This window comes from Colletotrichum scovillei (assembly GCF_011075155.1).
Source record: "Colletotrichum scovillei strain TJNH1 chromosome Unknown Contig00008, whole genome shotgun sequence".
Lineage (NCBI taxonomy): Eukaryota > Fungi > Ascomycota > Sordariomycetes > Glomerellales > Glomerellaceae > Colletotrichum > Colletotrichum scovillei.
The window spans coordinates 2,181,253-2,205,906 of record NW_023336266.1 but is presented as its reverse complement, the minus strand read 5'-3'; the positions used below and the strand labels follow the sequence as shown (position 1 = coordinate 2,205,906).

At 53.7% G+C, this 24,654-nt stretch overlaps 5 protein-coding genes across 5 annotated transcripts; 2 read left to right on the top strand and 3 right to left on the bottom strand.

Moving 5' to 3' along the window:
* Positions 1-1,652: 1,652 nt before the first annotated feature.
* HER10_EVM0010538 (ChaC-like protein) lies at positions 1,653-3,671 on the top strand (the record flags this gene model as incomplete). The annotated part of the gene is made up of 2 exons (XM_035483123.1): positions 1,653-2,597; positions 3,107-3,671. Exons 1-2 carry the CDS (start codon positions 2,581-2,583, stop codon positions 3,669-3,671), a joined length of 582 nt encoding a protein of 193 aa, XP_035330947.1. The 5' UTR covers positions 1,653-2,580.
* HER10_EVM0006328 (RNA recognition domain-containing protein) lies at positions 2,934-9,135 on the bottom strand. Its single transcript, XM_035475916.1, has 5 exons — positions 5,246-9,135; positions 5,091-5,163; positions 4,815-4,921; positions 4,481-4,719; positions 2,934-4,427 (listed from the first exon to the last, which is right to left on the bottom strand). The coding sequence occupies exons 1-5, from the start codon at positions 5,263-5,265 to the stop codon at positions 4,354-4,356; spliced, it is 513 nt and encodes a 170-aa protein (XP_035330722.1). The 5' UTR covers positions 5,266-9,135; the 3' UTR covers positions 2,934-4,353.
* Positions 9,136-15,242: 6,107 nt separating this feature from the next.
* Positions 15,243-16,517, bottom strand: HER10_EVM0000417 (citrate lyase beta). Its single transcript, XM_035470200.1, has 2 exons — positions 16,236-16,517; positions 15,243-16,188 (listed from the first exon to the last, which is right to left on the bottom strand). Exons 1-2 carry the CDS (start codon positions 16,279-16,281, stop codon positions 15,272-15,274), a joined length of 963 nt encoding a protein of 320 aa, XP_035330358.1. The 5' UTR covers positions 16,282-16,517; the 3' UTR covers positions 15,243-15,271.
* A 286-nt stretch (positions 16,518-16,803) lies between these two features.
* HER10_EVM0002833 (golgi apparatus membrane protein TVP23) lies at positions 16,804-18,187 on the top strand. Its single transcript, XM_035472527.1, has 4 exons — positions 16,804-17,164; positions 17,250-17,295; positions 17,505-17,788; positions 17,990-18,187. The coding sequence occupies exons 1-4, from the start codon at positions 17,068-17,070 to the stop codon at positions 18,145-18,147; spliced, it is 585 nt and encodes a 194-aa protein (XP_035330509.1). The 5' UTR covers positions 16,804-17,067; the 3' UTR covers positions 18,148-18,187.
* Positions 18,188-18,765: 578 nt separating this feature from the next.
* On the bottom strand, positions 18,766-23,618 carry HER10_EVM0005834 (uncharacterized protein). The gene is made up of 3 exons (XM_035475438.1): positions 22,977-23,618; positions 21,869-22,869; positions 18,766-21,812 (listed from the first exon to the last, which is right to left on the bottom strand). Exons 1-3 carry the CDS (start codon positions 23,005-23,007, stop codon positions 19,137-19,139), a joined length of 3,708 nt encoding a protein of 1,235 aa, XP_035330692.1. The 5' UTR covers positions 23,008-23,618; the 3' UTR covers positions 18,766-19,136.
* Positions 23,619-24,654: the final 1,036 nt, after the last annotated feature.

Below are 24,654 nucleotides of genomic sequence, written 5' to 3'. Positions count from 1 at the left end.
ACGGATACGCCCGGGCTGTCTGCCTCTTTCCCGATACTGGTTCCATATTTCTGTACGTATTATTCTGTCCTCTTTCGTCATCTCTCGACTTCTTTCAGCAATTTGCCATTCAGTCAGTTCATCAGTAGTCAAGATCATCAGAGTCATTGTCAGTCAAGTCAGTGCCCAGCTCGGTTTCGTGGCACCGCCACGTTCGCCTGGTGTTCCTGGTTGTGTGGCTATCGGGTGGATTTACTAAGCCAACGCCGCGCCGGGGGCTAAGGGGGGAATGCGAGCTATTGATTGAGAAAGGCAGACAGGATGGGAAAGAATACCCGTTGCAATCACAGACAACATTGAACACTGAATGTTTTAGACCTCAGAGAAAGATACGGGCAGGTCCGCGCAAATCCCGTCAGAAGAAAACACCCACGAGGGCTCTAGCGCGGGACAGCTCGGCGACATACGCGCTTAGCGTACGGATAATTCGTATCTTCAGTACCGTTATTGCTAAGGTAGTTTGACTTAGCTTACCTGCCTCTGTCCTTGTGTGGGTGATATGCGTGGTGCACTACGGAGTAGGTACCTAGTTTTGTTCCCTGTATCCACTACATGGCCCCAAGGGGTCTTTTCTTCGTCTCGGGACCGGGTACGTGATACGATCCAGATACAGATCGCGACGGGAGCCATAGAAAGGGGTCCTGCTTACTCCTGCACACTTTAAATTTCAGCCTGGAGCCTCCGTCATTTTTCTTTCTTTTTTTTTTCTTCTTCTCCCCAATCATTGCAATCGCTCACCGACCATACTGCGCATCCCCAAGGCTTCAGCTTGATCATCAGACAAGTGCTGCTTCGGAATAGAGCCTGAGAGGTGTGGGATACGGTATACTCCGTACCTTCCGGATACTTGCCGTATTGAGTAAGTTTTGACAGGATTCAGGACCAGGAATGAACGTTGGACCATGCGTTAGAGGGGTACGTATACACGTAATTGCGAGTACTCCATACTTACCTATCTGAATGACACTTATTCCTTACAACTCCGGGCTCTCCCACACACCACACACACTCCCACACACTTGAGGTAACGGGAAAGTCCTCTACACCATCGGGCCGGGCGGCATGACAACCATCTGAGATTGAGCTGGTGGTTGAGGTGTATCCCCATTTAAGCTTATTTCACCATGGCACGTTCACTCGCCAGCACCTGAGGTGAGATGATCTGGCCAGTTGGCAGGTGTCCGTCCCTCTTCTGACCTTGGCATCGCACCAGTAATCACCTCACTCATTAGTGTCTAAGATAAGGTAAGGTAGTTGGACCTGATGGATCTTGCATGTGGACAACTGCCATGCGCCTCATCTCTAGGTAACTGGTAAGGTAGTGAGTGCTTTGAGGCCCTCTCTTCGTCTTCGAATCATCGTGGATGCGTGACCGTCCACAGTCAGCCCGTACCACCCTAACATCCTTCCCTTTCCCCCCTTCCCTTCCCTTCCATTGAGTCTGCGAGTCTGCCCTGCCTGCCCCACCACAGCCCCGGCACCAATGCCCCTCCCCAGAACGCCGAGCCTCCAGCACGGGACGCCGGCAAGCGGGATTGCGTATGCTTTCCAGCTTTTTTGCAGATTCGCGGCCGTCAACTCGACCTGCCCGTTCTTCCTCGATCACTTGGAACACGTCCGTCTCCCTCTCCAGTCTCCCATTTCTTCCCCGCCTTCTGATTCCAGAATCGTATGTACCGTCATCTCCTTCTCTTCAAGACCACGCCCCGATTCACTTTACCCTACTATACCTTACATAGGCCCGCCACTTTGACTTTTCCGCCTGGCCCGTTTTAGACCCTCCAGTCCCCTCCCCTTCTAGAACACTTCCTCTTCCACTTCCTCTTGCTTCTCCTCCACCTCTTTCCTCATCATCTTCCTCGTCCACCTCTCTTCATTACCCCTCTCAAATCTGACCTTTCGAGTCGTGTTCTGTTCTGTTTGTTTGCCTGTCTGCTTGTCTGTCTACCCATCTCCAACATGTGTACGCGCGGCTTCACGCGGTCCCCTCACACAACTCCCGCCTCGGCCCTTGCGGTTTGCCGCTCTGGGGCGTCACCGATGGCTTTCGTAACCCTCGGCCCTCACGCGCCTGGTCAAGTGCCCTGAGAGATCGATCCAAGCTGGATCGCCGAGCTGCCTCTGCTGCTTCTCTTTTATGTTTTGTGTGTGTGCAGGGTCCGAAGCGAGTTACACCGGAGTGGGACTGATTTGCTCGAAATTCCTCCAGGCTTTGGCATCGTGAACACCAGTTGTAACACTCTTCCCAAGTGTAGGTATTCACCTCGAATCCACGGTGGACAGCAACAACTGGACTGTCATTTCTCATATCCCGTCTCTTAGTCTTCTTCGCGTTGTACATCATCTCAGGCAGACTTCAAAATCTACGACAGCCGGCATGGCCGACACCGACCTCTCCACCAACGGCAGCGGCGAGTTCTGGCTGTACGGTTATGGGTACGTTTTCGACCCTTCGAGATCACCCTCGATCCCTGCCGCTCTCCCTACTGGGCTGGACTGGACTGGGCTGCTATTGTCCTCCAGCTCCTCCCGCCCTCCCGCATGGCGCACGCATCCCTGCCTGCCGTAGACAAGCCTCACACACGTCGGTGCTAACGTTACAAACCCCGTCTTCCAGGAGTCTGATATGGAAGCCTCCGCCGCACTTCGGTTAGCCTCACCTCGTCCACACCACACCCCCCCTTCTGTCCTCCTCAACCTCCTCATCCTTCTTCTCCTCCTGCCCCTTGCCGCCATCCGAGCCGTCGGCTGATCTATGTCGTCCACCCCCACAGATAGAAGAATCCCTGGTTGGGTGACAGGATACGTCCGTCGCTTCTGGCAGGTTCGTCTCTCCCTTACCTCTCCCGGGCGTGCCGTCTCATCCTGCCCCGTGGGAACACAAGGCCACCTTGCGTCCCTAGTGCCCGCTGCCACCAATGCTTATTTCCACTTCACGTCCTGCCTTCCCCTTGTCTCCACTAGTCTCACTAACACCTTACGCAGGCAAGGTAACCATATGACCCCCAAAGGCTTTATAACACCTGCCATCTGGTCTCACTTCAAGATGTCCTGACCCCTTCACCAGTCAAGACCACAGAGGCACACCCGAAGCTCCTGGCCGTGTTGTCACGCTCATCGAGCGCTCGTTCTGGGAGCAGCTGACCGACCACCACGACTCGGCACCTGAACGTGTCTGGGGTGTCGCCTACCGTATCAAGGCAGACAAGGTCGCCGAAGTCAAGGACTATCTTGACATTCGCGAGATCAACGGATACACGATCCACTACGCCCCTTTCTATCCAGCTGATGGCTCCGAGCCAATCCGCACACTTGTGTACATTGGCACCCCGGACAATGACCAATTTGTCGGGCCACAGGATCCTCAGGCTCTCGCCGCCCACATCCGGAAGAGCCGCGGCCCGAGTGGGCTAAACATCGACTACCTTCTTGGCCTCGAAGAAGCTCTTGACGGACTGAGCCCGGAGAGCGGTGACGTCCACATCACCGACCTCTCCAACAGAGTACGGGCCATCATTTCCGCCGAGGAAACATCACACGATGCTACGCAACCACCGTTGTCAGCCGTCGGCAGTACTTTCAAGCAAGAAAACAGCGTCAAGGAACAGGAGGAGACTGAAAAGACAGACTGAAGAGTTTTTCTGCACATTCTTTCGCCTCTTCTTTTTTTCTTCTTGAAAACCAAGCCTCTGCCCACCCACCACCCCTTTTTTTCACCTCTCCCCTTTGCCCGTGGTGCAACAACGCCTTGGAGCCCATGTCAACCAACATTCTTGTTTCAGAACATTCAACACATAGAGAGTCAATCAAGAGAGACACAGTCAGGCAGACATGTAGCGTTAGACCACAAATCCGTTGGCGTCCACGATGAATCCGACAACACTCTGCGTCATTCCCAAATACAAACCCACATCGCCGCCCCTCCCCATACTCCACAAGGATCACCGGAAAAGGAACCATCACCGCATGCGGAAAATACACCAAAACTTTGGTGGCAGCAACCATTTTGGGGGCAACAAAGGTGAAGATCAAGGACAGAAGCAGAAAACCATTCCATTTGAGAAGACTAGGCCGTTACCAACCCTTTTGACCGCGGGTTGGGGTTTTATTTTCCAGAGATCCAGTGCAACAGAAGAACCGGGTATTGTGTTGCAGCGAAGAATATCACCAAAGCTCGATCGAACCAACGGGCGCGCACACGAACGTCTGTCAGACTCGGAGCAGTTGAGCGTCGGCAACATGTCTTGGCCGCATGTTCCCGAGTTGCGAAAACCGACAACTAGCGGGCAACGAATCTCCGAAATCTAGCGAGCACTAATAGCCTCGGCCGCCCTGGGGCTGCTGAGACGGGTCGGCGTATCCGTAGGGAGCCTGGGGCGCGTAGCCATCTACCAGGTATTAGCAAGACGTATCAGCAACAGACGCGACATCGTCAACTCACCCTGGGGAGGAGCACCGCCGTAGGGCTGCTGAGGGGGGTAGCCGCGGCCGTAGGCAGGCTGCTGCTGCTGGTAGCCCATGTTGGGAACACCGTATCCACCGGGAGCGCCTCCGTAAGGCACAGGGGGGGCGCCGTAGCCGCCACGTCCACCACCGCCGCCGAAGCCGCCGCGGTAGCCACCGCCACCGCGGGGACCGTTGTCAGAAGCCTTATCAACGCGAATGGTGCGTCCGTCAAACCTAGCAAGTTGGTGTGTGAGTCAGCTGAAGGGTTCCCACGATCATTGCGCCGGGACAAGCAAGCAATGGAAAGCAGATTCGCAAAGGCAGCGTACTCGACGTTGTTCATGGCAGCAATGGCCTTCTGAGCGTCACTATCCTGAGTGTAGCGGACGAAGCCGAATCCACGGCTGCGGCCAGTGTCGCGGTCCTTCACAACGACCTTCAAGCAGGAAAAAAATAACGGTCAGATCTCTCTCTCACACACACAAAACCACACGCCCTCTCTCTCTTTTCGTTTTTACTGGAATGTTGGGACAAAGTGTCTCTCCATGGTCTATGGCGACGCCATTCTCAAGAAAGTTTCTTCGGACCGGGCAATCAGTACTTACAGCTTCCTCAACGGCACCGAACTCCTCAAACTTTTGTCTGAGGGTGCCTTCCTCAGTGTGCCATGCAAGGCCGCTGTTGGAAAACTTGTCAGCAAAAGTTTGTTTGACACTGTCGACGTGGACAATGCGCCGGCGCAAAGGAGGGGGGAACGCACCCAATAAAGAGCTTGGACATGATGATGGTAGAGTAATGTGTCTTGCTTCTTGCAAAGAGATTGCTGAATTATCTATTTGTCTTGCGAGTTAGGATCTGTTTAACGAAAAGGTCTGAGGGAGGCTGCAATGCATAAATGCAAGTGGTTTCTGTGTGGCGCCAAGCGGGGTTCTTGATGGCGAGGGAAGAAAGTCAAGGGACGAAAGCGCTCTTTTGGGCACTTCTCGGTTGAGCATGCGAGTCAACATTGGAAGACTTCGCATCCACCTGTGCAGCCAGTGTCCAGTGATGGCCTTTGTCACTTGACGATAGCGCGCAAAGTGGCCCGACATGGGCGACAAAGCAAACGTACAATTTCCAGGCCGGAGGATGGCAGTGCGAGATGGAGAGTAGATGGGGTTGTGGGCTGTGCCAAACAAAGAAGTTTGCAGTCGTCGCCACAGGATGAGAGGAGAGAAAAAAAAAGAGAGTGAATCTGTTGACCGTTGGAAGAGGCCGAGGTGTGTATTGATGTGTTGCAATATTTTTTTTCGAGGAGAGTGAGGGATTGAGGGAAGCGAGATACGGACCTGGTGGTTGGAATTAGGTGGGCGGTGTTGGTGTTGGTGTTGGTAGGAGTGTGGTGATTGTGATGACAGACGTCAGGATTGAGACTGGGCTTTGATGGATCGAAAAAAGGAAGGAGGGGGTGAGAAGGAGAAGAGTGAGAAAGGCCACCTTGAGGGGACAGAAAGGAAATGCTGCTTAGCGGGAAATTTCTGAATGGATGGAGGGAAAGGGCGTTGAGGCAGTGCAAAAAGGGCCCAAGGCAAGGCAGGTAAGGTTTGGTGTGTATGAGTGTGGGAGTGGGAGTGGAAGGCGAGTTGACTGGACAGGAATGGCTGCCGTAAGGCAAGGTAAGGTAAGGAAGGAAAGGTAGGCAAGGTAGGTACTCCGTTACCCGACTCCGTACTTCGTACCTTACACACACAGCAAATAGGAGCGGAACGGGGAACGGGGGGTGAACGGGGGGACGAGGGAAGGTGAGGGGCATCAGCAGCAGGTGTTGCCTCTTGCTCTTGCTTCCTGAGGTGCAACAATTTGCTTGCGAGGTAGGTACCTTATTCCCAATGGCCCCATTTGCGGCTTGCCGTCGCTGGTCCCAGCCAGGCACTTGTCCGTTGTCTTCCGTGCTTGTCGCCGCCGCCGGCTGTTCTTGCTCGGATTGGGACTGGAAGGCGCCGTGCGGGCACGATGCGAGATGGACAACAGCTCGTGGCGGGAACGTGGAGGGGTCCAACGAGTCGGGGCAAGTGGAGGAGGAGGGGGGCTTCAATTCAATTGACCGACGGGCAACAAGACATCTTGAATGACGGCATGCAAGGTACCTTTCCTCGCTAATGATTATGACCAGGTACAATGGTAAACGGCAGGGTTGGTTGGTCTCGGCCTGAGGCGACAGGAACGGGCAAAGAATAACGTAGAAAAGAAAGAAGAAAAAAAGTACAACGGAAACAGTTGTTTTTTCGTTTTTTGTAGGAAAAAAAAAACGAACCGCATTCGTATGCTTGGAAAAGACCGATAGAGAGGAAAAGAGAGACACAGAGAGAGGTAAAAGACGCGTTGGATAGCGGAAACATACCTGTTTTTGATTGGTTCTCGGCACCTAATATCTCGAGTCGAATTCCTGTGATGGAGTCGAAAATACGTTGAGAGAAAGGTCGAGAAAGTGGAACAAAGACGTAGTAATATTCTCAGAGTAGGTGAATGAAAAATCACAATGCGGGACAAAGGCCGGTAGGAATCTTTTCCTTCTCCTCAATAAGCCAGACCAAGTACTAGATCCCTGACGATAAGGTAGCAGTAGGCAAGGGGAATGGGGAACGAAAAAAAAAAAAAAAAAAAGAGCTTCGGAAGCAGGGACAGGCGCAGGTCACTGTCGGATTCGAATAATCGCGCTTTTCTTTGTCGTTCTCTCGTTCCTTTTCCCGCGGTCTTCGGTTTGTCCCCCCTCCATCCCGATTCTCAGGCGCGTCCCTGTTCCTCATCTTATATGCGATGGACACAGGGTCCGCTGCAACGACTCCAGCAGCGGCGGCGGCGAAAACGAAGAAGGAAGGCCTGGCAGGCCTGGCAGGCCAAGACCAGTGGTATCTTCGATACATGCGATGTGAGCATGACAATATGGAAAACTGACTTGCCTGCGGTGAAGAGGGCATGTAGGTACTCACGTACGGTACCTTGCCTCACCCTGAGAGGTACATGCGTCTTTCTTACAGGCCCGCTTGATCATTGCCGCCGCTGCTGCTGTCGCTGTTGCTGCTGGAACGCCGCACACGAGGCAAGGGCCAAGACATCTGGGAGATCTGCCCGGGAAGAGGGACCCATGAAAATCCATCCATGAGCATCTTAGTGTGGTGTCAAGGGGAGGGGGTTCCCTAAGAGGGGACCGCCCACATCCCAAATTCGGCTCTTCTGCGCAAGGGGGGGTTGTGGAAGGGAAAAGGCCCAAAGGGCCAACGCCCATCAATGTTTCGACCAGAGCATAAGTGTGGTAGCAGGGTTAGCTTCCCCTCCCAAACAAGCATCAAACAGACGAAAAGCTCACATGTACATCCCCGCGATACTTCTGTCATCCATGACCGTCTTTTCTCTTGCCGCGAGACATACAACCCAGACGCGGCGCTGCCATTCGCATCCAGTCATTCTGAATCAGTCCAATCCAGCCAAGTGACATGCGATTGCCCCCTCGTATGCATGCCGCCCGTCAAACCGTCCTCGAGTGGATGTTCATTTGAGAAACCGCCATATCACAGCTTTTTGGTTTCGATACTGATACTGTCGTTGGCGCCGCGGGGTCCTGCTGTCGCGGCCTGGCCTCGTGGACGTTGTCGCGTTCCGTAGCACTTCAACTCTGACAACGCAAGACGAGACGCACGCACTTACGCACTCGACCTCCAGGCAGCTGCTCTTCTGAGGCATTCTGTCCATTCTGTGAGCTCTCGTCCGGGGCTCATGCCCCGTCAGCAATATCACCATCACCAGGAGCCAACGGCTTGTCGCTCAATACACACTCCGGTGCCAAGTGCCCAAGTGTCGAGCAACTCCACTGCAGCCCGTCCTTCGATACCGCTCATCATTGTGCCCAATGTGCTCACACTTGCGGTCGACCTGACTAACCAAGCGCCTGCAAGTATGGTGGGATGAGATGCAGAGACCAGGACCACGGAAAGCTTCTTAAACCCCATGAACCCAGCTATTGCAGGGTGTGAGCAGGCGAAAAAGGCTTACTACCGGATCGCAGGCGAGGGGGAAAAGTTCGGCCATGGGAAATCAGCCCATGATGTACGATCTAGCTGCCCCTCCATGCAGCCAGTCGAGGAATTCGCATCCGCACAGACGCCGGCGTTGCTAGTCTTTGGGGAGCCGCTAGATAGACGATGGTCGAGCCGAAGCTGGCAACGCCGATGAGTGGCGCCGTAAGAGACATCAGGTATACTCCGTCGGCAGTCAGGTTGGATTTCTGGAAGTTGGTCGAGAAAGAAGAGGGAGGACAGTCGACAGGGTGGCATCCTGACAGCAGAAAGAAACAGATTGGCATCTGTGTCCGCCATTGTCGTGCTGGAAACACCTGCGCGAGACGACAGGCTTGGCCTGGTCACTTGCGGACGCACTGGACCAAGAGTGACATTCCTATTCGACCCCACACTTTGCACAGCCTCCTTCGACCATGCCCAGTTTGAAGCAAGATGAACATCTTGGAGCTGCAACATCATTCTCCAGCGTCCACCTTCTCCTGAAAGTGGAGTCTCCTAGTGTTGCACCTCGCTGCAGAGCCTGCAGAACCGGTTCTCGACTCGGCTTGCATTCCAGATGTGCGGCGTGACGGGCTCCGGGAGGCGGCCAATTCTGACTGATGCTCGAATGTGCGTCCCTATCCGTTTGATCTCGCCCGGCCAGCATATTGCGACATTCGCCGTACCCGTGCCGTCGCCGCTGCCCTTGCTACGTCTTAGCGCAATCGACCATCTGTTTGCTGACATGTTCGTGCCATGCTGCTGGCGACTGCGAGTGCGGCCTTTATCCCACGCAGGCGTCCCGGAGAAAGCCTGGATGACTTCGATCGTCTTCTCAGTCGTCAAACTTGTCCATGGGTGGTGTCGGTCTGTAGTCCGTCCCTGGCTTGTCGTCCAATGCGCTCCAGGGATCCAGCCATTTGCTCTCGTCACGCTACCCTCGTCAACCTCGGCTTGCCGTTCCGCCGTGCCCTTGGCCTAGATGCTTCTTTCTCATGCGCAAAGATGTGACCAAGCAGCTTTCTAAGGCGAGAGTTCCTTTGCCGGCATTAACTACTCATGCGAGGCGACACGCGAAGCAGTCCGTCTTGGGAGAGCTCCAGGGCCAGCAGCTAACAAGAAGTCGGTAAGCAACCTCTTTTTGGCGCGCAAAACGCTCAATGCCGTCGTCCCCTTGAGGCTCCACACCCCGCGAGGCACTGACCAGCCAGAGGCCCATGAGCAGCCTTTGCGATGTGGGTGAATTTGCTGAAGTTGTGAAGTCAACCTCTCCTTGTGGATGCATCTTGTGGTCCAAGTTCTCCTTGCTAGTGGAGCTGGTCGATCCAGTGGAGACGTCGACGGCCGTCACCTCTGTCGTATCGTCAACTTGGTTTGGCCACGACTGCCCCTCCCCCAAATCACGCACGGCGCACAAACAACCCCTCAACTCTCCTCGACGTTCAACCTCGAGGCATTCGGGACGTTTAGTACCTATTCGCCCGACAATTGCCCGTTTCGTGCGACGCGACATCAAATGACTTGACAATCCTGAGCCGCTCCCCAGCCGCCAGCGCAATAACGACCAGTAGCAATACACATTGGCAAGGTCGGGCTCAGTCTTATCAGTCGCCGTCCTTGCAACTCAGACTTTCAACTTAGTTTAACCGTCAACAATTGAGCAACGCCGTCCTGGAAGAGTTTTGATATCGACTTGATGATGTGACGCAACGACGTGTCAACGGCTAGAGAACTCCAATCAGTAGGGTCTAAAGTGGCGGAACCTTTAAACTACGTACCCATGGAAATATAGCCGCCGTCATATGTCGCATGGGCCCGCGATTACGGGGGCCTTCAAGTCGAGAGATGGAGGGGCAACTTGGCCTCCGGAATGCCACCAGCAGGAAACCTAATGCACATGTCCGCGATCCAGCTGGGAGTACCAAGGTTTGGGGATGGCACCATGCTCCGGCACCGTTTCGATTTTCACACCGCTTGGTTGGTGCTCCCACGATGAGATTTTGGCTTTCGCAAGTTGGATATAGGTAGGTAATCGACGCATATCGTATAGTCGTACGCTCGCGGCAGGGCTGGCGGTTGAAGGAGCACGGGGTTGTTCTCTGGGGATCCCAGTGACATTCGAAACTGACAGGGACCGTCTATAATTAAAAGGTCTTGACCGGACGACGGTGAAACTTGCTGCGCCTTCTTCGAGGTCCACATCCTGTTTTTTGGTTGCAAAAGCAAAGAGCTTGTTAGGGCCAGCGTCGTTATCGACACATGTACTCCGTAGAGAGCCTGAGATACCGCTGCGCAATGACCTGTCCGGGGGGAGCTCTTGTAGCCACGTGCGTCGTCACGGACGATACGACCCTGCGAATTGTCTCTTGAGCTGATCTCCAAAGCTACTTGCACCTGGCTACACGCGATTTCTTGGTTACCCGATTCCCCGACGATTAGGCATTGTCGCCCAGAAACTCTCAAAGAGGACGGAGGATTGGCGACATCGAGCCCGGGGACAATGTTATAGCTCCGGTAAACTCTGGCAGACGCTCCGCATCTTTTCAAAGTCATGTGATGAATGCAGGCACAGCTTCTTGCCGCACTACTCGCATCGATATGAAGCGGATTTGTTGGTAGACCAGGCGTGAAAAACGTGCGAGATTCGTTTGGGCATATTTCGCGGCCACGGGCACAGGAGCCTGCATGTCCAGCTGTCAAGCATCTGTCAGGACGGGTCGAGAGCGGTACGGCTGCCCCCATCGCCAAGGTGGTGCTATCAATAGAACTCGGCCAGGTATTCGATACAGGACATGTTCCGTCTGTACAGGGCCATGTCTTGGCATTCTGAGACAGCCGCAACTTGAGGTTCGCGTCGCCTGCATATCAAGTGCGCCAGCCAGCCGATGATGGGAGTCGCTTGACCCAAGAAACAAGGCGGAATGGTCATGGTGTCATGCTGCTCGACGATGCCCTTCACGCGGGACTTCGCGAAATGAGTTGTGCCAAGTTGTCCCACCTGCCGCCGTGGGTGCGTCGAACCACGGTTTGGCCAAATCAGAGCCTGGATTGAGCCACGGTTTGTGTGTCCATATCCGTATGAACATGTTGCGGGTTTCTAGGAGTTATTCCAGCGTCATGTGCAGGCGTTCTCCTTCTCTTCAGCTCGCCCGTCTTACACGCCGGCACCTTAGGCGCTACGGGTTTCGCGCTCGAGGTTGGCCTCTCATGGTATACCCGAAGGACATAGTTCAAGTCGGTTTCAAGGTAGGCGGTGAATCTCCCTCGCAGTCGTGGGAGCAAATGCCCGAGATGGGAAAGCTTGGAAAGCTCTGGAAGGCATTTGTGCAGAGGCCAGAAGCTGCTTAACAACTGTGGCCTGAGTGGGACTGCGCCTATTAGCCAAGACTCGATTCAAATAAGAGCTGATAACAACAGGTCTAGGTTTGAAAAACTCGCATGCTAAGTGGCATCAGGTCGATTGGCTCGGCGGAAAACAATGGTCTCTAGGTGCGCCAAAAATGATATTGCATTGGAAGCTTGGAGACTAGAACCGACAGTCTGCAGATTTCGAGTGAGGTTGAATCCGGCCCACTTTCAGACAAGTAATGGTACTTAGGAAATGGAAGGTATTGCCGCACGTCAGATCAAGATGGAAGGACCTCGGCCTGTGGGCTAGAGCCTAAAGTTTCGTGCTTGCCCTGTCTGGTCTGCACAGCAATCTTAGCGCCTAATATCAGGTAAACCGTTCCTTCCCTTGTGGGAACATCAGTCGACCTCTTTCTGTGTCAGAAGCGAGCTCCACATTGCCTATAACCTGCCTTACGTGAGCGAGGAACCTCTTTCTTGTGCCTTGCAAAAGAAACGGAGAAAGGACCAAGTGAATTCGGAACTGGGAGAGAAATGCCATCCTCAGGGTACGGGGTGTTGGTATTTCTCATACCGTGTGCATCGCTATTGCCGTTCTCCCAAGAATGTGCTTTCTAGAGACATGTTCGGCATCGGGCTCAAGCTTCAAGGCTGGAAATGTCCAGACTACATGTTCCCGCCATAGTTTGCTCTTTTGAAGTTCTTTGGACCGCTAGTCTATGTGAGCCCCAAACCTGCGCGGAAACAGAGCACGATGGGCAGTCGTGCGGCCAAGGATCATCAACTGGACCTGCATCATCGCCAGCACGGCCGCTCTAGCGATAGACCAATCGCAACAAGGCATCCATATCTGGAAGAAGAGCGGATGAGCCGTTCTAGGTCGAGAAGGGTGAACCAGGCTTCGGACGGCAGTCTACTCGAGACCGCCAGAAGTGGCAATGGCATTGTGGAAGACTGGCTTGCCAATGTCAGTCGTCGAGGCGTCGATACTAGAGAGTCCGCAAAGCGACTACATTCAAATCAGGACAAGAGCAATGCTCAGACTCCAGAATGGAGGCCGCACGGTATCTCCCTCCAGAATGCTGTCCAAGGTGGTCATAAGCGCGCCCCATCACGAGACAGCTCCATCATCCCCGAGCCGGTGACGAAGAAAGCCAGGCCATCTATAGCGGTAATTAGCCATGGGCCCATCCATCGCTCCCCCGTGACAGGAGTCACAGATTTTCCCATATCAGTAGATAGTTCCCCACCCAGGTTTGAGAAGCGAACGAGACACAAAACAAGAGAAGACCGTTACGATTCTCGGAAGAAGCAGAAGGAAAAGCGACGCAGGGCCCCTGAGGAGACTACCAGGCGGTCGGAAGACGTGCCGAAGAAGCCAATTTTATCGGGCCGAGATGTCATGAACAACTTCCAGCCTGAAGCCGTTCTGAACGACAGGCTCACGGTGAGTAAGCATTGGATATCCGAGTAAATCTTTGTTAACGAATTTGTAGCTCCAGCCGTGCCTGACGCCAGGCCTCTTTCAAAATGGGCAGATATCTTCGCCAAAGCCTGGTTAGTTTATTTACCTAGACGTTCTGAATGCGCAACTAACTGTTGTAGTTGGAGACCTGGCCTACAACTCCATGATTTCGGTCGAGCAGCCTCCATCACGCGAGTGCATGTGGCAACGACAGCAACGCTTAGAAGCCAAGGCTAGACAACGACGAGGGATCGAGCTGGTGGAGATATCAACGTTTCTTCGTCGCAAGGAGACGCCTACAACAGGACACCCAATCGCCGGCCGAGGGCGACCTCGTGATGGCTACGAAGATCAGAAATTGGAGGACCGACTGCCTGAGAACCTTCCGGCGTGCGACGACCGTTTGTCAACTAGAAGCATTACGGGGTCAGATTCTTTGAGAGGCGACCAACGCTACCACATCCACGACAAGACCTACGTGGCGCCAGTTCGACATGTTCGGTCAAGCAGTAGAGCTACGACTTATGTCACTTGGGCCACCAGTGGCAATCATCGAACATCCTTACCAGGCAACTCTTTCGACCGACACCACAGTAGCACCCCTGAGCCGATTAGAGAGGCGCTTCGAGAGACTGGTATATTCGGTGGTGCTGAGACAAAAAGAAAAGCTCGTGTCTCGTCGCATGATTTGCGTCGACGCAAACAAGAGGTGCATCCTGATGGAGAGTCCAAGAACTTCGAAGCTTCCCGGGAACAGCCGATGATTATTCGGTATTTAGACAAGGGAGTCATGACTACAGACGAATCGCCACTGTCGCCTAGCTTTTTGGAGCAATCCAGGATTTTGTCAGCCGTCCGCGATTCTTCTGTGCTGGAGACTACGGCCGATGCCAGGGCGGAGGCCTTGGTGGGCTCAACTACAGAACAAGCGCTGAACGAGCCGTCTGGCGGAGAGATACACAAGGACTCCAACGGAGAGTCCTGTCGTAGGGCTGCTGCTCCTACGACACGAGCATCCACGGCTATGCAAGCGTATTTGGTACCGCCATCCATCGACCTCTCTGCGAAAACGCAAGCAATACCAGAGAATAATATCCAGGCAGCACAGACGATCACACCAAATATTGCTAAAGCAACTATGCCGGTAGCTGAAAGAAGTGACGTGTGTGTTCAGGGTGACGTCGAGCTCGGGCGTGAAGCAACTGTTAACCAGTCTGATGAGCAATTTCTGGCGCCCGAACTGTCTGCCATGCCTCCAGTACCTTGCTGGCAACATATAAGAGCCCCAGCTGCTCTGTCTGGAAGGGAAGAACCTAACCACTCCACCTTACCCGAAGAAGAACTACTTGACAACAACTCCTATGATCATCTGACCTATGAGATTGACCACAGGGGAGAAACCCTCTGGCCGCCACAGGTGTTTTCACGGACGACATCTCGGGTCAATCAACCAAGAAAGCCTCATCATTTTTCTCGCCCCCGACCAAATGGTCCTGGTTCTATGACCAGGTTCAATCCGTCTCAGTTTCAACGGTCGGAAAGCCTAATTGATTTCATTGCCCGCGTCGAACAAGAGGTACTGGGACCTGAGAGCTCAGGATACGTGGACAACCCCTCCGACGAGGCTCGCATTTGGCAGCATGATGATCGACTCGGAGCGCCTTCAGACACGTTCAGAGAGGCTCAATCCCTGATATCGCAGGGTGTTTCGATCAACCAACCCCTCGCAGAACGCGGTCGGCGGCATCCCGAGGACGCTTTCGACCGAATGGAAGAGGAACCATCTGAGATCAGATATTATGGCGAGCGACCCGATCAAAGTAACCAATACTGGGCACAACAGCAAACAAAACAGCCGGAGGACGAAAAGTACGATAAAGACGAAAAGGAGGAAATGCTCGCCTTTTGGCGGCCAAATTACTTTCATTAGCGACGTGGTCTACTCAGGCTGCTGGTCCTTCCATTTCGTTCGGAGGCTTGCCACGTCTATATCACATCTTTCTGCTTTCGCAATTATCGCTTTTGCCTTTCCGGTCACCGGTGCGTCAATCATCATACCGTCCAACGTCCAGGCTCCACGGCCCGCGTTGCTAGCTTTTTCGTCTGCGATTGCAACACGCACTGCCCACTCGACCTCCTTTTCGCCAGGGGCAAACAGTTTCTGGACAAGTTCCACCTGGTTTGGATGTATACACTGCTTTCCATTGAAACCCATGGACTTTCCTCCGGTAGACTCCTCTTCCAGTCGCTTGAGGCCTTCTTCTCCCTTGTAGGAGGTGCAGACAAGGTCGATCGCACTAGGTAAGCCGGCGGCCTTGGCAGCAGTTACAATGGCGGAGCGTGCGTAGAGGAATTCGGTGAGGGATGGCGTTCTAGTCAACGACAAATCCAAGGCAAAGTCTTCGGCCGCAAAGATGAGACCGCTAAGGTACGGCGAGGCTTTGCAGATTTCTGAAAGGTTCATAACTGAACGTGCAGACTCGATCAAGGCAATGATTTTGATAGGATTTTGTGATGTCGCCGTGTGTCGTTCGGGGGCTACATGACGCAAAACATCGGTAACGTAAGTCAAATCGGCAGCGGAGTTGACCTTGGGAACAACGACAGCATCGATGTTTGGGAGCGAGCCTAGAGATGTCAAGTCGTCCAGAGCAAACTTGGTCTCCACTGCGTTGATTCGAACCGCCAATTCGGCTATAGAAGACGGCCGCGACTTATGCTTGGAGAGGAAAGACCGGAGCTGCCCTCGAGCCTCTGACTTCAATGAGGGAGTCACAGAGTCCTCAAGATCATATGTCACGTTGTCGGACTTGAGGCCCAGCGACTTGGTCAGCATCTTTTCCGATGATGAGGGCACTAGACTCGTCAGTTGAATTATGGGTTGTCAGAATCGCTGTAGTCACCATAAAGCAACGCCCGGCGGACAATTGAAGAGGACCTTGCCGCCATGATGGATAGATCGTCGGATGCAATGCTACGCCTTGGGATTGTGTAAGCCGTAGCCTATCACTCTTGAATTGATTAAAAATTTGGTTGAAGCAATGAATGTCGCTTATGATGTTGATTGAGGTGAATGGCAAGTCTAGACACGATGAGACGCAGCTCTTGACCCTCCGGCACCAGCAAGTCGATGTTATTTTAAGGACCGACACTCGGTAACTCGAGTTCGGAACGGCTAGCTCAAGTCGGCTACTTGGATGCTGCCCGCAACAGGCAGTGAAGCTGGGGTGCGTCTGATGATGTAATGCGAGCACTGATCGGGACCTGTCGTTTCTGCCGGACCATACCGCCAAGGGACCCCTGGACACCGGGAGCGCTAAGAATGAGGTGGGTCCCATGTACCAACCGCCCCCTGGCGGAATAATTCAGCCTCCACCCGCCGAACAGCTTACCGTAGCTTCAACGGGTCTGGGCCAGTTAACGCGCTTGGGAGGACAGCCAAGCTGGAATCCACGCCTGCCCTGCGGCCCGCGCATTACGACAGCTGTACCGTAATGAGTTTCTGGCCCTTTTTTCGAACAGTGCATCCCTCTCGTCCCCCTCGACTGTCATCAGAACCACGACATGCGCACGACGACGAAGACTAAATCAAACCCCTGATTGCGTCGACATCATCTCCCATTTTTGACCGAAAAACCGAAGTTCAGCAATTGAAGTTTGAAAGATACGATACCTACCTAGTGTGACGGCCCCCCCCCATCGAAACGAACGATCGTCTTAGTCGACACACCCGAGATGGAATCCCAACAGCAGCAAGATGCGCCGGGCTCCCTGAGCTGGCGGTTGAGCTCGCATCCCATCACCCTCTTGACCTTTCTTGCATTTCGGATATGTCAGTCACCAATCAAGCTCCTGGATTCCTCTTTACTGCCTTGATCTTTACTGGAACCTTGACTGACATGCTCTTGTGTGAACAGCAAGTGTACTCGTGTACTTCCTCGGCCTGTGGATCATCAGAAGCATGTACGTCGTCGCAAAGCTCCCCCCCTCCCCTTCTCGAACCTCGAAACGGAACCAATCCCGCAAACCACCTCGACCTTGTCGAACCGTTGTCTTCATCCATCAAAACATGTCTTGGGCCAAGATACTCACGTGCCCCACACCCACGGCGCTCGTCGCAACAAACACTCATCACCCACGTCCGTTTGCTGACCAAACTTCCCTTCCCTCAGGATCATGATCTTCATCATCACCATCCTCCTCCTCGCCGCCGACTTTTACTACCTCAAGAACATTGCCGGCCGCCGACTCGTGGGACTGCGGTGGTGGAACGAGGTGGACGTGCAGACGGGCGACTCGCAGTGGGTCTTTGAGAGCAGCGAGCCCGGCACCAAGACGATCAACCCGACCGACAGCCGCTTCTTCTGGCTCGCGCTCTACGTCCAGCCCGTCCTCTGGATCCTGCTCGCCGTCTTCGCGCTCGTGAGGTTGCAGTTCCTGTGGCTGCCGCTCGTTGGTGAGTTTGCCCCTTTTCCTTCCGCCCAATGTTGTTCTGCCTTGATCTCCGTCCTCCCTTGGGATGATGGGGGGGTAAAGGTGTTCTTTTTTTCTCTCTTTAGCTTTCGTTGCGATGACGAGATCTGGTTTCCTGTTGAAGAAGAGTTCCCATCGTTATCTTGAAGCAAAAACCGTTGCTAACTCTTGGCGTGTCTTACAGTCATCGCCTTGGTCCTAACCATCATGAACGCCATGGCCTTTTCGAGATGCGACAAGTTCAGCCACGCGTCCAACATGGCCGGAAGTGCCCTGTACTCTGGCGGTCTGGCAGGAAGCATCGCGACCGGCATGGTCGGCCGCCTCTTCAACCGCGGTTAAAGTCGCATACACCCCTTTGGGGTCAAGACCACGATCCTTGGGGATGGGGGCGTATTGGAGCAAGGGCTTGAAAAAAGACAAAAGCCCAGCCCCATTTTCGCCGCAAGGCCCGGACGAAGAAGTGGTGAGGTTTGTAATATTGCTATACCCAAGCTGTATACTAGACATGTAAGCATGAACCCGGAAGGTGTTTTTCAAATGATCAAAGGCTTTTTTTTTTCTTCTTCTACCCTTTTACAAAGCGGCATTGTATGTGTACTGTGAACGGTCCTTGATTCTCGTATAAAGATTCCAGATCTTGGTCTCGTCAGTCGTATTGGCGCCTGCTTGAGATCACACCGGTGAGGGCAAAATGAAAACTAAACCTCTGCCTTGCTGGCAACGTCGAGGAATTCAAAAAGATGTTCGTATCAAGGGGGCCACCTGTGGGAACTCAACACTTTCAACGACCAAATCTATATATTGATCCACAGCTCAACTTTCGGCAATCACATTTAATCCATAGCACGAGATCCCAAGGGAACCAACCCGGTAGTATAGGTCTCGATAATGCAAGTTGTATTGAATTTCTTCATGAGGTTTTTGTTTTCTTCATACTTCATCTACTCTAACCCGCTATCCCTTTATCGCTTTTTCTTTTCTTCATGCCAACCGACACACAAAGCTCCGTGTAGCCTCCGCCGCGAGAATCCGAACTCTGAGAAAGACGACTAGTAACGGTGCGGGGAATTTGCCGTTGAGCATATATAGAAACAAGCGCTGGTTTGTAAACCTCCAACAGAGATAGGAAGAGGCGCCTATAACAAATAACGCTATCCAGGACCCTCACTATATCATATCTCTTCATCCTCATCCCCCTGACTGAAATCTTGCGATGACTCAAACTTGATGTCGACGTCGTTCTCGCCCATGTCGTACATCAAGTCTGCCGGCATCTGCCGGGCACCACAACCTAGATCACCAGAATTCTCTTTGTTCTCGAGAGACTCCTAATTCTTCGGACTGCTGCTCGCCTGCTCTCCCAACGGCGATGGTACACCGCCGCCCCCAGGCGTCTGACCCCTAAGCACAGTAGCAGCCGGCGCGCTCGCGGGACTCCCCCGTCTCGAAACCTGGTTCCTCAGCGCGACATAACGATGCGCCTCGAGTCTTTTCTCCTCAAAAGCGCGGCTGCGCTCGCGCTCCCTCTCAATATTCTGCTTGCGCTCCGCAAACTCCCTGTCAACCTCGGCAAGCTTGGCATTCTTCTCCGCCGACGTCTTGAGCTTCCTCTCGTACCGACCGCAGACCTCGTCCACTCTACGCGCAGTTGACGGGGGCACGAGCTTGGGCGGCACATCGTCGGGTCGGCGGCGGGCAGAGTCGCCGTAGAAGCAGCGGAAAGTAACCTTGGTCTGGCTCGTCGTGTCGGCGGCGGTCCCCCAGACAACAATCTCATCACCATCATAGAGCTGGACCCAGTTCTTAGATGGGCCGGCTGGGTTCTTGCAGTCGTGGGACATGAGCAGAACGCCATTGAGCAGGACGCCGTTTGTCGCCTTTGTGGACAGATAAAAGGCGAATCCTTTGCCGTCGGGACTCTTATCCCAGGGATGCTTGGTGACGTCTCTGGAGGGATCGTGGCCGTCTTTCCATAACAGAATTTTAAGAGCGTACTTAGGCACCCGAATCTCCGTCTTCTGCTCGTATATCATCGTATTGGTCGGTCCACGTCCCCATGACAGCAGTGAATTGGTCATGGGAACTGAAATGTCAGAGATCACTGACCCAGGGGCTGACTCCAAGACAGCGACGGCACGTTTCGGTCCGTCGTCAGAAACAGGCACTATTATCTTCTGTGTGTCTGGAGGAAGGGTGTCTGGTAGCGAATCTTCCTCTTCTTCTTCTTCTGGAGGTGCTGTCGCAGGGATATCCCATTCTGCACCCTCCACCAACTTCCTGTCGTCTCGCTTTAGTAAACCTCGATTCGTGTCGTCGATTGTAGACTGTTCTTCGGCGTGCATGGCCGAGACACCATTGTTTGGCGGAAAGTACTTGAAAGCCAACTCCCATAATGGAGTCTTTCCCGGACCAAACTCCTCTCCTCGGCTTTGAGCTGCCTTTTTGAACGTTTCGTACTGTAGTTGGGTCATCTCGGGGTAGCGGAGATGCCATGTTTCGACATTGTTCTTCCAAAAGTTCATCTTGTTGAATGGTCCGTCTATTTGGCGTCCAGACTCCAACCTCTTAATCTGCGGTACTGACGCGAGCAGGCTGTACTCTTCCATCTGTTTCTCCGCTAACGCGTCGAGGTTGCCCTCCGATTTCAGGCGCTTGAAGATTGGCTTTTCGCGCGGCCGTGGTTCAAACTCGTCGCTTGTATCGAACGATGGCGGCTTCCGTTTGCTGGCGGTGAAGAATGAGCCGTTAACTTGACTAACGTCCGCGGACTTCATCTGGATATCGCTACCGAAATCGGTCGCCCCCAGGCTTTGAGACGCAACGTTTTCAACCAGACTTCGAAGTTGATCCGCGGACTGGCCATTGGCTGACGAGATGGATAATCGGACTCCGCCGCTGCTGGGTGACTTTTTGCCGATAATTGTCGAAACGTCGCCAGAGTCGCAGCTATCCAGTATTTCCGTCTCTACGCTCTCGTTGCCGAGAACGCCCGAGTCGGCCACTGGCAGGTTTAGTCGATCTGCCGGTATCGCTCCCTTGCTTCCCACCGCGGACATGTTCACCTCTCCAAACAATCTTGGACCAGCACCCTGTCCGCGAGGGCCGAATGTGCCGTTCTCCTTTTCTGAGTCTTCCTCGAGAAAGTCGTTGACAATATCGTCGTCCACCTCGTCCTCCAACGGTAGTTCTCTATCAGGCAGATACCTTGACTGCCCTTCTTCCAAACTGAGTTGGGACGCATTGACCTGCAGCTCTTCATCCTCGTCGGTGATTTCGTCAAAAGACTGGTCGTAGTTCGTCACAGATTTTAGCCTGTACGGTCCTAACCAGGGATGTGACTGAAGGTCGCGGACAGTCGCTCGGCATTCTGGCCGTTTCTCCAGCATGTAGCACAGGAACTCAATGCCTTGCCTAGAAACGTTTTGTCGCACCAAAGGGACCGTGTTAAGGGGCACCGTCATGATGGTATGCAGCAACTCCGAGTAGCTGACACCGTTGTTAACTGGGTACGGGGGGCGGCCTGTCAACGCATAGAAGAGTACGCCACCGAGCGACCAAACATCAACGGCGTGGTCGTACCGCTGTCCAACCGCCGCGCGCTTAGCTCTATTACGAGGGTGTCGGCGGCCGTCGTCGTCGTACTCGGCATACTCCGAGTATACTTCGGGCGCACAATACAACAGCGTTCCACAAAATGTTCGAAGGAAGGTTTGTTCGTTATCGACCATCTTGGACAGGCCAAAGTCGGTCAGCTTCACCTCGAAAGGGTCAAGCGACGAGATGAGGATGTTGTCAGGCTTGACGTCTCGATGCGTAATGTGATTTTCGTGCAGATGCGCCAAAGCACTCAGCAGCTGGGCAGCCATTTGCTTGACGTTGATCTCATTCAGACAGCCTCGGCCGCTGATAAGCTTCCCCAAGTCACCACCTCCGACGTACTCCATGATGATGATAAAGAGCCGATTGTCCCAATCGAGGTGCTCAATGTACCGTACAATATTCGGCTATTTGGAGTTAGAGGGGTTCAATGTAAGAAAAGGGGGCGCATTAGAGAACTTACGTGCTGAACCTTCTGCATGATTCTCATCTCATTTTCCACCTTTTGGTCCAGAACACCGTTTTTGATGAACCGCCTCTTCTCTAGTTCTTTGGCGGCGTATGGGACACCGTCGAACTTGGACGTGACCTTGTACACGACCGCAAAGGCTCCCTTGCCGATCTGGCTGACACGGTTGTACCTACCGGACCCGTCCCAGTCTCTCGGAAACCGGTCGACATTATCTTGTGTGGTTCCGGACGGCAGCGCTATCCGCCGCGTAGTGGCCGTCTGCGGTCTCCTAGGAGCAGAAAACAAGTCGACATGCCCACCGGGGCCCGGCACCAATGTCTCGTTTACGTCCGACGCGCGCAAACCTTCCATTCTAGCAAAGTATCGCTGGAGTTTTATGTTGTACGCCCGTTCATAATCACCCACTCGCTTCGGCATCCTGACCATGAACTCGAGGTCGTGCTGCTCGTTATGCATCAGCACCTTGATCTTAGAACCGTGACTGAGCACCCGCTTCATGTCGCACTTCTCGTTAGGGCTCTTAGGCTTCGAGCGCAGCAGCACTTGGTCGACAAAGGTCCCGTTGGTTGATTTATCCTCGAGCATGACCACACCATACTCATTAACATATATGCGAAAGTGAACGTTGCTCAGGCGTTTCATAGGGTCCTTGAGAAAGCAAATATCGCACCGAGCCCCATTTCTGCCAAACAGGAAACCGCGAAGGGGATCCTTCGTCTCGGCCGACAACCTCAATATGATTGCATGTTCGACGCTGGGCGGCGTCAGCTGGAATTGGTCGGCCGTATCTTCCCTTTCGTAGTCTGGCTCGACGGCATCCGCTTCCGCCCTGCCGACAACATGAGGCGAGCGATCCCTTGCTATGCGTTCTACTTCGCCTCGGGCAGATTTGGTGTGAGGGTAGAGGAGGCAGACAATGTCGGATATGTCCTCGTCGGAGAAGCCCGAGTTCTGCTTGCCTATGCGGCGCGGATCGAGAACATTTTGGGTAGCTAGGTGGCGAAGAGGGGGGCCAAAGGTCAGCGTCCTGGTCTACTGGGTCTACGGCGACAACTTGCTTGGAGCTCAAGATGGGACGGAATAAAAAGGCATGGCATACCTTGGGTGGGCTGCGACCCATCGCCCTCCATTGGGACCACCGGATAGGATAGAAGCTGGTCAAGCTTGTCTAGGCTGCCGTCGTCGACCGCAGGCTGGGGTTGACGGACGGCCGGCGCTGGAGGAGGGGCGTCGGTCGAGATGCGCGGCCGGGAATGATAGTTTCGCAGCCAAAAAGGAGAAGCTGGCGATGCATTTACTGAATGTGGGCGAATGGAACGGTAATCGACGTTGGGATTATAGAATGGTGTCGATGTTGAAGGATGTCAAGCAAGTCTGTACTATTTGCGCCGTAGGCTTCAAGGGGAAAAGCGTGGACTCGGTGGTTCGCAAGGGCGCCTCGTTTTTCTCGACGTTCGATGTAGGGGGGATGGTGGTAGTAGTAGTGGTGGTGGTTGGGTATATGTTCGTCGTGGGTATGCGCGTCGTTCGCCAGAAAGTTTAGAAATTCGGAGGAGGCAACCCCCAAAAACAGATGTTGGGGTACCTTGCCTTTTGCCTTATTGCGCTGTAATCGATAATGCGATGGGCGAGGTGGAGGGGTTGTTGTATGCAAAGTCGATCCCCGGTCACCCGGCAACGTCGTATCTTTATAAATCAAGGTTGCGAGGACGTCATGACCAGCCCAAACAGGTACACGTAGAGGCGGGGGGGGGGGGGGCTATTAATGATCAGAGTGACTGGTTAAGCAATCAAGTCCGGAAGCCGGTATTAGGAAAACAAGTGGAAAAGAAAGGACAATAACAATTCAAAGTGCCAAATTTAGGCAGCGCGTGGTGCTTTCCAGACAGCGCGTTGCAAGTCAGATGATGCAAGACTTCTTGGACCCGAGAGGCGTGGTCGGGCATGCGCGTGAGCGTGAGGCGTGGACTCGACCCTCGGGAACACCAAAAAAAAAATGTCTCTGATTATGGAAAGATGCGACGAGCCACTGGCTGGGGGTGGTCCTCCCGCCGCCCGGGGGCGTTGAGGGGTCTTGGTCCCGTCCCGTCAGGTCCTGTGTAATCAGTGGCCACGAGGCAGCAAGAGCACCCGTAGCCGCTGTTAGCCAGTCGGTGCTTAGAAACCTTGGGTACATGAACCTTGTAGTCTCCACTAAAAAGTATACTGGTGAGGTACCGTGGGTACCTACACCGGTACTCTGACTTACACGGTAGCTGCCACCAAGACGCGCCAAAAGACGTGACAGTCAGGAGAACCTAAGCCAGAACGCGGCGACGTGACGGCTGAAGAGCTCCGGGCCATTTAGAAACCTGGGCAATCACCTTACTCCGTAGTCGAAGTGGCGATAAACTAAAGTAGGTAGTCAGGGCGGGTACAGATAGGTATATACACAAGCTCGGGCAGTTCGAATTGAGTTGCCGGTGGCCGCAGCTCGCTCTGCCCCAGACCAGCCACCATCATAAATGCCTAATTTCTAAATGGCCACCTCCTATGCACTCGCAACACTCTCCTGGTGTAGAATTCATTACTGAACTCCTGTGTGAGAAACGTCTTCACCGACTTCCCATGTCTGCCTAACAAGGGAGGAACTTGCCTCGCCGATCCAGGACTGATTTTCGCTCGTGCGCAGGCTCCAACTCAGGACTGGGAATTTGTGACGATTCACAGAAGCATACGAATACCTTACCTTGCTAGTGACGGCAACCATGTACTGTCACCTCGAAATGAAGAACCAG